Source organism: Geotrypetes seraphini, chromosome 15, assembly GCF_902459505.1.
Source record: "Geotrypetes seraphini chromosome 15, aGeoSer1.1, whole genome shotgun sequence".
Lineage (NCBI taxonomy): Eukaryota > Metazoa > Chordata > Amphibia > Gymnophiona > Dermophiidae > Geotrypetes > Geotrypetes seraphini.
Window position 1 is genome coordinate 70,832,015 of NC_047098.1, and position 14,986 is coordinate 70,847,000.

The window sequence follows — 14,986 nt, forward strand, 5'->3', positions numbered from 1 at the left end:
AACTCCTCGTCTCTTTGCAACTGGCTGGCTGCATGTATCTCATTCTGCTATGCTCAGACTGGACTGGCACTGGAGAGTCGTGTCACAGTCTACAAATTAGAGCTATGGCAACTTCTGTTGCTTTCCTTAGATCTACCTCAATTGAGGAAATCTGTAAAGCTGCCACCTGGTCCTCAGTTCATACATTCACTTCTCACTATTGTCTGGAATCTTTGTCCAGATGGGATGGGCACTTTGGCCAATCTGTATTACAAAATTTATTCTCCTAAAGGCCAACACTCCCGCCATCCCATTCTTGTTAGCTTGGAGGTCACCCATCAGTGAGAATATGCTGCCTGCTTGTCCTGAGATAAAGCACAGTTACTTACTGTAACAGGTGTTATCCAGGGACAGAAGGCAGATATTTTCACAACCCACCCACCTCCCTGGGTTGGCTTCTTAGCTAGCTTATCTTAACTGAGGGACTGTGCGTCTACGTTGGGCGGGAAGGCACTCGCGCATGCGTGGTGTGGGCTATCATGAACTTTCTAAAGACTTAGAGTGGCGATCAGTGTTCCCTCTAAGCTGCGCTGGCGTGCGCTGGCGCACAAAATCTTACATCGCAGCGCACAAGTTTCACGTCACAGCGCACACTCGAGCGGAGGTGAGAGGAAGCGGCGGCGGTCTGCCCTGATCGCCTAAGATGCAGCAGCGGCGGCTCCTTTCATGATCCCGGGGATCATGAAAGGAGCCGCCGCTGCTGCATCTTAGGCGATCAGGGCAGACCGCCGCCGCTTCCTCTCACCTCCGCTCGAGTGTGCGCTGTGACGTGAAACTTGTGCGCTGCGATGTAAGATTTTGTGCGCCAGCGCACGCCAGCGCAGCTTAGAGGGAACACTGGTGGCGATGCACTTTTATAAAGTGGTCAGTACAAGGGCTCCGTTGGTGACGTCACCCATCAGTGAGAATATCTGCCTACTGTCCCTGGATAACACCTGTTACAGTAAGTAACTGTGCTTTCTGCTTCTTACCACAGTGTGCCACCCTCTTAGAGGATCTTGCCACTGGTTACCATACAGCTCTCCTCTCTTTTTTGAAGCTCCTTAGGAGGAAATTATCATCTTCCTGCTGAACCAGCTTACTGAAGCTGGGTTTATCCCCACATTCCATGCAATTTAAAATTCATTCCTGAACCAAATCAGCTACAATACGTAATCCAGACATTTATACATTGATGAAAATTACACATTCCAGCTCTCACCAGGAATGCTTCATTGAACTCAAAGAGACAGGGGAACTGTTGAAGCAGTTGATGTACGCAGTCTAGCCACTGTAGGAATACTGGGCATAGCTCATTCTGATCATCAACTTTCTCCTGGTGCCCACAGCGATCACCAAACTTATGACCAAAATCCAGCCAATCCGTCTCCACCAGTACTTGGAAACCCTGCACGAGAGCAGAGTTACAGATTAATGGAGGACTGAGTGAACCAGCCAAAACCATGTTGCCACCTGCCTCCCAGAATCAAGTCAAGGGTATAAAAGAAAAAACTCCCTGCTGTCATACAGGGATTGTAATCTTCTTTCTGTTAGTCCCTGGAGGATTCAGTACACTAGCTGTTCAATCCCTTCCTGCAATCCGGGAGTTACACAAATCCTAACACTTTTCTGAGCACATGCTCCTCCCACCTTAGAGAGTTAGAGCCTCCTGCAGTTCAAGTCCCAAAGCCAAGTAATATATCTGAACAAATCCATGACAAGAAAGGGGGGTACCGGGGACTCTCGCCATCAACTTAAACAATTTCTTGAACTGGTCTGCTCAGCATAACATGAAAATAAGTAAAAAACTGGCACAAAGGCAACACTGAGGAACAACGTAAAACTAACCTGCTGTGTGCAACAAGCATTCATATAGGAAACAGCCTTCAGCAATAGTTAACAAGAGAAGGGGAAAGATGCTGCATGGGGGAGAGGGGCAAGAGTGCATTGAGGAAAGGAGGGGTCCAAACTGACATGCATATGCTGGAATGAGGATGGGGGAGGGTAAGAAATAATAGGTCTAAAAACAGAGGAGAGGGAGAGAGATGGTGGACAATGGGATGGAGGGAGGGAAGGAACAGAAAGGGAGAGGAGTTGGACACAAGGGATGGTGTGGAGGGGGGATAGAGATACTGGATAGAAGGGTAGATGGGAAGAGAAAGCGAAACATGGTGGACTCTGGGGTGGTGGGGAAGGAGGGAGAGATGCTGGATGAAAGGGTAGTTGAGAAAAGGAGAGATGGTGGATCTGGGGATGGTGGGGGTCCATCGCTGCAGCTGCGGGGATGGAGACGAAAAAAAGGAAAGATGCCAGACCTCCAGAGGAGGGAAGGGAAACAGAAGGGGAGGACAGAGATGGAACATGGATGGTTAGCATGGAGAAAGAAGACAATGTCAAATAGGCAGGAGATCCTGGCAAGTGAGTTATCAAAAGACAACCAGAGCCTGGAACCAACATGATTTGAATAATGACCAAACAAAAGGTAGAAAAAATAATTTTATTTTCTGTTTTGTGATTACATCAGATTTGAAATGTGTATCCTGCCAGAGCTGGTGTTAGCAAGCGTGAACTAGGACCTAAAAAAGAGGAAAAGCCGAAATCTAAAACATAGGCTAAGTTGCGGGCCAAATTTTTTATTAAGCTACTTAGGGGTCCTTTTTTTAAGGTACGCTAACCGATTTAGCGTGCGCTAAATACACACCTTAATAAAAGGACCCCTAAGTATCTTAATAAAAAATTTGGCCCGCAACTTAGCCTATGTTTTAGATTTCAGCCCCTTATGTGATTGAGTTTGGCACCCCTGCTGTAGAATGACGTTAAGATTCCATGAAGGGAAAGGGTGATATGCAAGGGAGGCTGCAAATGAAGTGCCCCTCTCAGAAACCTGGTCACATCTGGATGAGCCGTAAGTGAACTTGAACCCCCCGTGTGCCCTGAAGTTCGAAAAGTCTGCTACCTGAACTTTAAGGGAGGCCACCACTAAACCCTTACCTAAACCTGCCTGAAGAAAGGCCAGGACCACTGAAATGGGAGTCCACTCAGGCTCCACCTGGTCCTTAGAACGCCACTGTTGGAAAGCCTTGAAGGCTTTGAAATAAAAAGCCATAATTCAGGGTTTCTTGGACTTCAAAAGCATTGAGATGACATAAAGGCTGAGTGCTGAAGACCCATGCCATAAAACCAAAGCACAGTGGCTTCTCTATGGGCTGACTGAGAAGGTTGCGATGAAGAGGGAGTTTGACTTTCCTGTCCTGCTGAACACGAACAAGATCCACATACCACGGGCAATGAGGCCAGTCCAGAGCAATTAGAATTATGAGGCCAGGATGATCGCTATCAAGTGAATGACCCGACCAACCAGAGGCCAAGAAGATAACACATAAAGGAGCTCGTGGCAGGCCAGGGCTGAACCAAGGTGTCTAGCCCTAAGCTTCCGCGCTCTGTTCTTCAACTGAAGAAGCACCTGACCTTTGAGTTTTCTGCTGAAGCCATCAAGTCCATCTAGGGATGATTCCAGCGCTGTAAAATCAGACGGAACGCTTTCTGTGAGAGGGATCATTCTCCCAGGTCCAGAACCTGTCGGCTGAAGAAGTCTGCCTGTGCATTATCAACACCAGTCACATGTGCCGCCGAGAGACAGAACATATAACTCTGCCCAGTGAACCAGAATGCAAGCTTCCTGCCTCAAGGAAGCATTTCATGTGCCCCCTTGGCGATTGACATATGCCACTGCCATGGTGTTTGAGAATATGCACACTGATTTTCCCTCCAGAGTGGGCTGGAGAGTGATTAATGCCAGCTGAATCGCCTGAAGCTCCAGACAATTGATCAACCAGTGCTGCTGATGTGGAGTCCAGTGCTCTTGAATATAGCAGTCTCTACAGTGAGCACCCCAACCTGACAAGCTGGCATCTATCATAAGAGTGATCCACTCAGATTGGATCCACTCTGAGATCAACTCTGAGATTGCCCTAACTGACAACCTCCCCCTGAAGCCACCAGCGCAGGAGCAGTAGCTGCCTGGGATCCGGATGCCTGATGACGTCTCGCATTGGAATTGGTATAATGGGGACAGTATCCTTGGGAATATCTCTGGGAGGAAGAGCTCAAGAATCTCTGATGAAATCAGTGGGAGGAATGAAAATTACTACGGCCCCTCCTGAAGTCCGGTGAGACTTCTTCACAGGGAATGACTTAGGGTGGCAATCAGCAACACTGGTCATGAAGTCATCCAGACCTCTCCCAAAAAGAAGCTGTCCTTGAAAGGAAGTCTGCTTAAAGTGGCCCAGTGACGGAGTGAGAGAGTCCGGCACGCAAACACCACATAAGCTGAGATCTTACTAAGAACTCAAAGTGGTTGGAGCTACAGCCTCAGTACCCTGGGATTGTGGGTTCAAACCTCGCACAGCTCCTTGTGACCCTGGGCAAGTCACTCAGTCCTCCATAGCCCCAGGTACGTTAGATAGATTGTGAGCCCACTGGGAATGATAGGGAAAATACTTGAGTACCTGATTGTAAAACCGCTTAAATAACCTTGATAGGCGGTATATAAGCATCTAATAAACTTGAATGAGACAAAGGGTGTCCACCATATAATCCACACTGTTCCATCACTAGCAGGGGACAGGCATCCAATTCTGCAGAGGCACACTGCGCAATCTCATGTGACAGGCACACGCTACAAAGGAGGCTTCTGCCGCCACCTTGATACCTGAAGAAGCCATTTCAAAAAGCTTTTTCAATATGTATGCGGTCTTCGTGATAAGGTGTATGGGAACAGACTTAAAGATCTCAATCTGTATACTTTGGAGGAAAGGCGGGAGAGGGGAGATATGACAGAGATGCTTAAAAACCTACGTAATATAAATGTGCATGAGTCTCTTTCATTTGAAAGGAAAAATAATAAACTTTATTCTTATATACCGCCCTGCCATAAGTTCTGAGCAGTTTTCATAAAGAAGACTGTACATTTAGTAAAATATATAATCAATAAGAATAAAAATACATAGGATTTCAGTTTTTCAAATAATTTAGTCTTTAACACCTTTTTAAAAGCATAGTAAGATTCAGCTTGGGGAATAAGAATTAATTTTCCCTGCCTGGAAAGCAAACGTCCTTTCGAGAAATTTTGTGTATTGAACGAATTTTACAGATGGGTACATGAACCTGTTATTATTTTGAGTGTTCCTAGTGGAATGATATAGTTTAAACTGCGAGGAAAGATATTCCAGGGCTAAGCCAAACAATGCCTTAAAACAAATACAACCAAATTTAAACAAGATTCTTGCCTCAAAAGGCAGCTAGTGCAGCTGTTGATAAAAGGGACATATATGGTCAAACTTTTTCAGCCCAAAAATCAAACGGATCACCATATTTTATATTAAATGCAATCTATAGCAAATCTTTTTATGAGCCCCTAAATATACTATATTGCAGTAATCAAGAATCAATAGAATGGAAGCTTGAACTAATAATCTAAATGATGTTAAATCAAAGCATTTTTTGATTGTTCGGGGTTTCCAAAGGATTGTGAAGCTTTTTTTTTTTTTTTTTTAAATCAGCATGGTCTTCTAAAGTTAGATGTCTGTCTAATGTTACACCTAAAAATTTAATGGAAGTGGCAAAAGGAAAGTTTTTACCATTAATTTCAAGAATTTTATCAGTAATTTTATCATTGGGACTAGCCAAGAAGAACTTTGTTTTATCCGGATTGAGCTTAAGTTTAAAGTGCATCATCCAAAGTTCAATTTGAAGCAAAAGAAAAGCAATCCGATTTTTCAAATCAACTGTGACTGCTGTCGTTGGATTAAGTATAGTGATATCGTCAGCATAGATATGGAATTTAACTTTCAAACTGTGCAACAAATTTGCCAAGGAAATAAGGTAAATATTGAATAAAGTAGGCAATAGGGGAGAACCCTGAGGAGCTCCACAAAGGTTGTTCCATGCAGATGAATTTTTACCAGCACAGTATACCTGATAAGATCTATTCTGCAAAAATCCCTTAAACCATTTTTGGACATTCCCTGAGATCCCAATTGACTCCAAGCAGCCCAAGATCCAATTGGAGAATCAAAACACTAGCACCCAAGCTAAACAATCCATACAGGTTATCCATCACTGAGGCTATCACAGTTTCAGTGCTGTGTCCCGAGCGAAAACCTGATTGATGGGCATGGAGAATATCAAATTTATCCAAATATCTTACCAAATCCTTGTTAACCAATCCTTCTAAATATTTTAGTGAAAAGTGGTATACTAGCTATAGGTCTTGTAATTAGATTCATATGAGATAGATTCTTTGGAGTTTTTTATGATAGGATTTGTCCTATTTCCTTCAAAAATAGACCTTCTGTCAGTAAAAATGTAATCCATTTAAACAAGTCTGCCTTAAAAGAAAAGGGCGCATTTCTTAGAAGAATTGGAGGACAATTGTCCAGACGGCAATTAGTTTTAGCATATTTAGCAAATAATTTGCAAAATAAAAACCAGTCTGGACAAGTGAATTGGTTCCAGTTCAAATCAGTCCTTATACTTTTCACCAATTAAGCCTTAAATAACATTAAGCTTTCATTAGGTAATGGATGAAAGTTGGCTCCCAGGTCACTAATTTTGTTCTTAAAGAACTTAGCTAATGCCTCAGATGTAGGAGGATGTTCTGTATTCGCACGCTTCTTAGATTCAATATCAAACAATTGGTTGGCCAATTTAAATAGTTCTTTACTATTGGTGTTTGATGTTCCAATTTTTGGGGCATAAAATTTGCTTCGTTTTTCTGTAATCAAAATTTAGATAAATTTAAAGGAAACCTTAAAAGTTTCCTCTTCAAAGACACATATGAATGCTAAATGATCTCTGGGTCCTCCCTACCGAATTCTGTAGTAATCACATTCAACACTGATATGATTTCTCCCATTGCCTTCTTGTTTTTAATCCTATTTGTACTCTTTTCTTTTTAAAATTGTATTTCCCCCTACTATCTTTTTGTTTTCTTGTAAGTTACGTCTTGTCATCAAGTATGTTAATTGTTTCCCATTTTAATTTTTTAATTGCTAAACACTTAGAATTTTGATTAGCGTTTCATCAAATTTTAATAAACTTGAAACTATATTCTTTCAGCTTTATCCTCCAATTAATTTTATCCTGTATTTTTCCAGATTTTAACCAAATTTTTCCCTTTTTCATAATCCTCTTAAATTCTAATAATTCATCATACTTTCTGTTAGAAACCCTTTTTTTCTTTATATAAGTTTTTAAAGGTGCAATATTATCTAAAATCTGATTAGTAAAACCTTCTCAATCGACTAAAAAATTTTCATCAGATTTCAATCCAGTTGATATTTCATAATGCGACCAAAATGCCACATGATTTACTGGTCCTCTGCTGATAATAGTGGTCCCATCTTTCAACTTATTTTCGAACTTGGCTAACTTTTCTTGCCACCTTAAAGTTAACTCACATAAACAGTGATCAAATAGAGTCAGTCCACAAAGCTTGATGAAAACATATTCTTGGGTTAATCTGATTATTAGAAGAGAATGTGACCAAGTCTAAATGGTAACCTTTTTGGTGAGTTTTTGCAGGAGTGGGTCTAAAAAACCCTAATGAAGTTAAAAATGAAAATAAATCCCTTACCTCAGAATCATTCTTTTGTTCTAAGTGAATATTAATATCACCAAGTAAGAGGTTATTAGGAGGAAACTCTGCAATGAGAAGGCATAGGATGAAGTTAAGAGGTGATAGGCTTTCAAGTGAGCCCCCGACCTACAGCCAGTGGAGATCAGCAATGATTATGCAGGCCTCTTTGGAACACAGAAGCTTTGTGGACATTGATTCGGAAGCAGGAAAGCACTTTTGTCTGATTTGGGAGCCTTTTGGGGGGGACCTTAAGCCACTTGCGAGAAGTCGTCTAGAGAATGACATGGGGAAAAAAATCTGTCCCCGTCACCGCCCCCAGCCCACCGTCCCCTTCACCGCCTCGTCACCGCCATCTCCTTCACTACCCCGTCACTGTCACTGCCATCCCATTCACTGCCCCATCACCGTCACCGCAGCATCCATATAAGCCTTAGTACTGCAATATTTACCTTATTCCTTTCTTATAAATCAAAGTTCTGGCTGCTAAACAAGAGAAAGAGATGTTCAGCTGGCAGGGCTTTGTTTATAAATTTTTATCAACACAACTATTATACTACTTTATCCTAAAGCAAAAAATAAATAGAATTTTTTTTTTCTACCTTTGTTGTCTGATTTCTGCTTTCCACATCTTCTCATTCAATTTCTACCATCCACTGTGTGTCTTCTCTCTGCGTCTTCCATTTGCTGTTACTGTGCCTCTCCCTTCACCCCCCCCCCCAATTGGTCTAGCACCCATCTTCTTCCCTCCGCTCCCCCATAGTCTGGCATCTGTCTTTTTCCCTTCCAGCGTCTTCTCCCCACTCTGTCTTCCACATTTTCCTTCAGGGTCTGTTCCTCTCTACCCTCTTTCAATGTCTGTTCTATTCCTTTCTACCACCACCTTTCCCTCCCTCCTTCATCATGTTCCTTTCTACCACCCTTCAGCTCCTCTCGCGTGGCTTATCTATCTACCTCCCTCTTATTTTCGTGGCACGTTACAATGTAATTTGTGCAAGCCACTGGAGCCTGCGAGCTCGGTCCCTGTCCCATCCCCACAAACCATCTCGCTTCTGTGTTCCTATTTTCCCCATTTCTAATATCTCCCCTATGTATCTGGCATTGCCCCCCCCCCCGTGTCCATATACCATCCCCATGGCATGTCCCCTTTATGTCTCTGTCCCTATGCCCCATGCACATAATTTCCCCTCTTTCTGTTACCTTCCTGTGTCCAGATTTCCCCTATCTTCCTCTTCCATACCAGTGTGTCTCTTCTTTTCAACCCCATCTAGCTTCTCTCCCTCTTTCTTCCCCCCACCTCCCTGCTTCCAGCATCTGGCTCACCTGCCTGTCCTCCCCTTTCTTTCCTGCTGTGGGTTTCTTTCTTTCCCTCTTCATCCCCTTGGCCCAGAATCTTTTTCCCTTTCACTCCCTCCTTCCTAATGTGAGCCGGGAACACGTGCGATCGCAGCGTTTAGCCAGCTCCCTCCCTCCACCTCACCTTATATGCTGTTTGCCGGCTTTCATTTTCCCGAGCCACACAATGTTCAAAAAGCCATGCACGTGTGGCTGCGCGAGTTTATCAATCTTCTCCTCTCCTGCAACTTCGCAGCCGCGCGTGCGTGTCTTTTTGAACGCGTGTGGCTCGGGAAAAAGAAAGCCGGCAAACAGCATATAAGGTGAGGTGGAGGGAGGGGGCTGGCTAAACGCTGCGATCGGGCGGGTGGGGGCTGCTGGATCCTTGATTCCTCACTGCGGAGACAAGACCATTCACTGCTCCACGGGGCGGTGAATGGCCTTGTCCCCGTCCCCGCAGCGACTACTATTTTTCTTTCCCCGTTTCGGCGGGATACCCGCGGCCATGTCATTCTCTAAAGTCGTCTATTGAATACATGATCCATATTCTGTTAAATTGTATTTTGTGCCTACCTTGGGTTATGTTGGGATGGGAAACAGGGGGGAGAGGGAGGGAATGGGGGATTGGATGGGGGGTTGTTACTTGTGCTTTTGTATTAAGAAAATGTTATATTGCCATTGTTGCTCTGTTTGCACTTTGTTTTAATAAATACATTTAAACATAAGGGGTGATAGGCTCCGGTGTCATCTAAGGAAATACTTTTTTATAGAAAGGGTGGTAGATGCATGGAAGAGTCTTCCGGAAGAAGTGGTGGAGACAGAGACTGTGTCTGAATTCAAGAAGACCTGGGATAGACACGTGGGATCTCTCGGAGAGAAAAAGAGATAATGGTTACTGCGGATGGGTAGATTGGATGGGCCACTTGGCCTTTATCTGCCGTCATGTTTCTATGTTTCTGTACCTTGGAGCATTTTGACAGTATTGTTTTTTTCCTTTTTGATGTTGAACTGTTTAAACCACGTGTCAAACACAAGGCACGTGGGCCGAATCCGGCCCACCTGGCCTATTTATGTGGTCTGCGGCAATGCTTCCGAACTGCCCCTTCTCACAACACAGCATGTCCTCCCTCCCGCGCCAGTCTGACATCGCCATCACGCCAGAAAGTCCGCTGGCTTCAGTAGCGATTCAGCAGTGTTATCTGTAGCTCCCCCTCCTGCTTTCCATCTGTTGCGATCTACCCTTGCGGAAATAGGAAGTTGCGCTTCATTGGAGACAGACACAGTAGTCGAAAAGCAGGAAGGGGAGCCACGTACAACACTGCCGAATCACTGAGGCCGGCAGACTCCTCAGCTTGGCGGCAACATCAGACCTGCACCGGAGGGAAAGACTAGTCAGGCTGTGAGGAGAGAGGGACCGGCACTGGAGGGAAAGATATGCTGGGCTATGAAGACAGCGAGATGAAGTGAGAGAGGTTGGACCTGGGGTAGTGTGAAGAAAGAGAGAAAAAGATACTTGAAGGGAGAACCGTTGGGAAGAGAAAGGGAGAAATGATGGACCTGTGGAGAGGGAAGGAGGCAGGCAGACAGGGGGAAAGATGAGATGGGGGGCAGTTGGGAAGAGAAAGGGAGAAATGGTGGACCTGGGGAGAGGGAGGGAGGCAGGCAGACAGGGGGGGAGATGGGATGGGGGTGGTTGGGAAGACAAAGGGAGAGAAGTTGGATCTGGAGATGGAAAACTGATAGGTAGCTGAAAATTTAAAAGGAGAAGGATGAGAAAGGGCGAGATTTGATTGGAAGAGGCAGAAAAGATGAAGGAAAAATCAATATGTTGGAGACAGGGATTGTAACGAGAGAAGATGAGAAAAAAATGGACAGTAGACACTGGAAAGAGAATTAGAAGATAGACAAAATCAGAAAGAGAAACTGGGACTAAAAGCAAAATGACCAGACAACAAAAGGTAGAAAAAATAATTTTATTTTCTATTTTGCGATTACAATATGTCAGATTTGAAATGTGTTTCCTGCCAGAGCTGGTGTTAGACAGCACATAAGAACATAAGAAATGCCTCTACTGGGTCAGACCCGAGGTCCATCGTGCCCAGCAGTCCGTTCACGCAGCGGCCCAACAGGTCCAGGACCTGTGCGGTAATCCTCTATCTATACCCCTCTATTCCCTTTTCCAGCAGAAAGTTGTCCAATTCCCTCTTGAACCCCAGTACCGTACTCTGCCCTATCACGCCCTCTGGAAGCGCATTCCAGGTGTCCACCACCCGCTGGGTAAAGAAGAACTTCCTAGCATTCGTTCTGAATCTGTCCCCTTTCAACTTTTCTGAATGCCCTCTTGTTCTTTTATTTTTTGAAAGTGTGAAGAATCTGTCCCTCTCTACTCTCTCTATGCCCTTCATGATCTTGTAAGTCTCTATCATATCCCCTCTAAGTCTTCTCTTCTCCAGGGAAAAAAGTCCCAGTTTTTCCAATCTCTCAGCGTATGAAAGGTTTTCCATCCCTTTTATCAGACGTGTCGCTCTCCTCTGAACCCTCTCGAGTATCGCCATATCCTTCTTAAGGTACGGCGACCAATATTGGACACAGTACTCCAGATGCGGACGCACCATTGCTCGATACAATGGCAAGATAACTTCTTTCGTTCTGGTTGTAATACCCTTTTTGATGATGCCTAGCATTCTATTTGCCTTCTTAGCAGCCGCTGCGCACTGTGCCGACGGCTTCATTGTCAAGTCCACCATCACCCCCAGGTCCCTTTCTTGGGTACTCTCATTTAAAAACATCCCTCCCATCGTATAGTTGTACCTCGGGTTTCTGTTTCCCACATGTAATACTTTACATTTCTCAACAATGAACTTCATCTGCCATCTCGTTGCCCATTCCCCTAGTTTGTTCAAGTCCCTTTGCAGTTTTTCACAGTCTTCTTTAGTCCGAGCTCTACTAAATAGTTTAGTGTCATCTGCAAATTTTATTATCTCACACTTCGTCCCTGTTTCCAGATCATTTATGAATACATTAAATAGCAGCGGCCCTAGTACTGAGCCCTGCGGGACCCCACTCGTGACCCTCCTCCAGTCCGAGTAGTGGCCCTTCACTCCCACCCTCTGTCTCCTACCCGCCAACCAGCTTCTGATCCATCTATGTACATCTCCTTCCACCCCATGGTTCTTCAGTTTCCGGAGTAGGCGTTCATGGGGCACCTTGTCAAAGGCTTTTTGGAAATCAAGATATATGATGTCTATGGGGTCTCCATTGTCCATCCGTTTGTTAATTCCTTCGAAGAAGTGCAATAAGTTAGTTAGGCAAGATCTTCCCTTGCAGAAACCGTGTTGGCTGGTTATCAGAAGTTTGTTTCTTTCAAAATGTTCATCAGTTTTTTCTTTTATCAGTGTTTCTGCCATTTTCCCCGGTACCGAGGTCAGACTCACCGGTCTGTAATTTCCTGGGTCACCTTTTGATCCCTTTTTAAAGATGGGCGTAACATTGGCTATCTTCCAGTCCTCTGGGATCACGCCTGTTTTCAGGGATAGATTGCAAATTTGCTGTAGTAGTTCCGCTATCTTCTCCTTTAATTCCTTCAGAACCCTTGGATGGATTCCGTCCGGACCCGGGGATTTGTCTGTTTTTAATTTATCTATCTGCCTGTGTACATCTTCAAGGCTCACTTCCATGGTTGTTAATTTTTCTGCCTGATTTCCATTGAAGAATTGTTCAGGTTCCGGAATGCTGGATGTGTCTTCATTTGTAAATACAGATGAAAAGAACGCATTTAGTCTTTCTGCCACTTCTTTCTCCTCCTTCACCACTCCCTTCTTGTCACCATCGTCCAGCGGTCCCACATCCTCCCTAGCCGGTTGCTTCCCTTTAACATATCTAAAGAACGGTTTGAAATTTCGTGCCTCCCTGGCTAGCCTCTCTTCATACTCTCTTTTGGCTTTTCGAACCACTCGGTGACATTCTTTTTGATACTTCCTGTTCTCTTTCCAGTTCCCCTCAGTTTTGTCCTTTTTCCATTTCCTGAATGAATTTTTCTTATTGCCTATCGCTTCCTTCACTGTTTTGGTTATCCACGCCGCGTCCTTTATTCGACTCTTTTTGCACCCCTTTCTGAATCTAGGGATATATAGATTTTGCGCCTCGCTCACCGTGTTCTTGAGAAAAGACCAGGCAAGTTCTACCTTTTGCCATTTTATTGAAGTGTTCCTAAGTTTCTTCCTTACCATTTCCCTCATTGCTTCGTAGTTTCCTTTCCTGAAGTTTAAAGTTGTCGCTATGGTTCTCTTTCCTTTCGGTATTCCTACCTCAACCTTGAACTTGATCACATTATGATCGCTGTTTCCCAACGGTCCCACTACCTCTACTTCTTTAGCAGGTCCCCTTAACCCATTTAGGATTAGATCCAGAGTGGCATTTCCTCTCGTCGGTTCTCTGACAAGCTGCTCCATGAAACAATCTTGTATAACCTCTAAGAATTCTGTCTCCCTAGTGCAATTTGAGCTTCCAGCGTGAACTAGGACCTAAAAGAGAGGAAAAGTCTTTTTTATTTTGTAGCCGGCGTGGGGTTGGAGAGGTTGTATCCCTATACTTCTAAGACTAACCCTCTCCTTTGCTGGCGCACAGCGTGGGTTTTGGCGTTGGCGGCAATTGATCTGACACTCACAGAAGTCTTGTGAGTGTCAGAGCAGCCGCCAGTGCTGGGGCCCACGCTGTGCGTCAGCAAAGGAGGGGGTAAGTAACAATAAAAAATCCAGCCTGCGACTTAGCCTGTGTTTTAGATTTCGGCCCCTTTTGTGATTTGAGTTTGACCCCCCTCGTTTAAACCCTGATGTCCGTTAACTCAGTCTGCACTAGTGCTATGGCACTAGGCACCAAGCATAACGTGCTGGCCAGGGAGTGTGTTTGGGTGGTCTAACATGCAAAAATACGCCCTCTAAACCCACCTCAAGAGACACAGAACGGACCTCACTTCTTGGAACTTAAGCAGCCCTTCCCCTACCCACAGGGAAAGAGAGGACCCCCCCTAGAAAAAAACCAAACAGTTCTTTCAAAGTTCTCTTCATGGATAACCAGCATCCAGTGTCAGGTAAGCTTGTCCCCAAAATACAGTCCCAACTCTCAGACGTGAACTCAAAACAAAAGTAAAGGCACAAACTTCCAGCCCAACCATAAGGCAATTTAGTTCACTTGCCTTTAGTGTAGCAGACTTCCATAGGGAGTTCCTGGTTCCATGGATTGTATTTTCTGGGTTCTGACCCAGATTCTATCAGCGCCATGCTTTCTGGCTGCACTTTGCCATTCAGAACTCTCAGCCCTCAGTACTTCTGCCTCTGCTGTTCCTTCTCCCTCCACATCTCTAGCGGTTCTGCTTTCTGGTGTAAAAGCCTGCAGCCATGCCCCAAACCTTCCTGATGGTTCTACTCTCTGCCTGCACATGACTACTAGGAACAGAGCTAGAGTTGTGCTCTCCTGGAGGCAGATCTGCTCTCCTAGAGGCCAAAGAAGGAACATCCTCAAAATGATCTGCTTGGGGTTTAGTGTGCTGTTCCTGGTGAATTAGGCTTTGACATGTGCACTGCTCTGGGGACAGACCTAGCAGGCATAGGTTGTATACCACAATAGAGACTGCGCTTAAACCCCTGACAAGGTCAGAGAGCAAGCGAACTCCCTAGGAAATGAACCCAGAGTCTGAGAAGGGTAAGCACACAGCAGGCTGGCTCCACAGGTCTGCCGAACTTAAGTGAAAAAAGAAGCAGAGCAGGAGACTTCTGCACAGATTGCTTACAGAAATTGAAAACTGCAGGAGGCTCTCTCTAAGGTGGGCAGAGCATGTGCTCAGAAAAGATTTTTGCAACTCTCGGATTGCAGGAAGAAATTGAACACCTAGCATACTGAATCCTACAGGGACGTAACAAAATCGCAGTCCATTAAAAAAAAAAAAAATCCCAACAATCCCTATTTATCTATTTAAAAATACTGATAGCCTGCTCTAAC

At 44.6% G+C, this 14,986-nt stretch overlaps 1 protein-coding gene across 4 annotated transcripts in view; it reads right to left on the reverse strand.

Annotated features, from left to right (window-relative positions):
* MTMR4 (myotubularin related protein 4) overlaps positions 1-14,986 on the reverse strand; it is a 134,459-nt gene that overhangs the window by 39,066 nt on the left and 80,407 nt on the right. For 3 of the 4 annotated variants that reach the window (XM_033921844.1, XM_033921845.1, XM_033921843.1), the window contains one exon: positions 1,241-1,426. The exons of the other annotated variant lie outside the window; for it this stretch is intronic. In XM_033921844.1, coding sequence (XP_033777735.1) covers positions 1,241-1,426 — 186 coding nt within the window. The remainder of the gene's footprint in view (positions 1-1,240; positions 1,427-14,986) is intronic. 4 annotated transcript variants of the gene reach the window in all.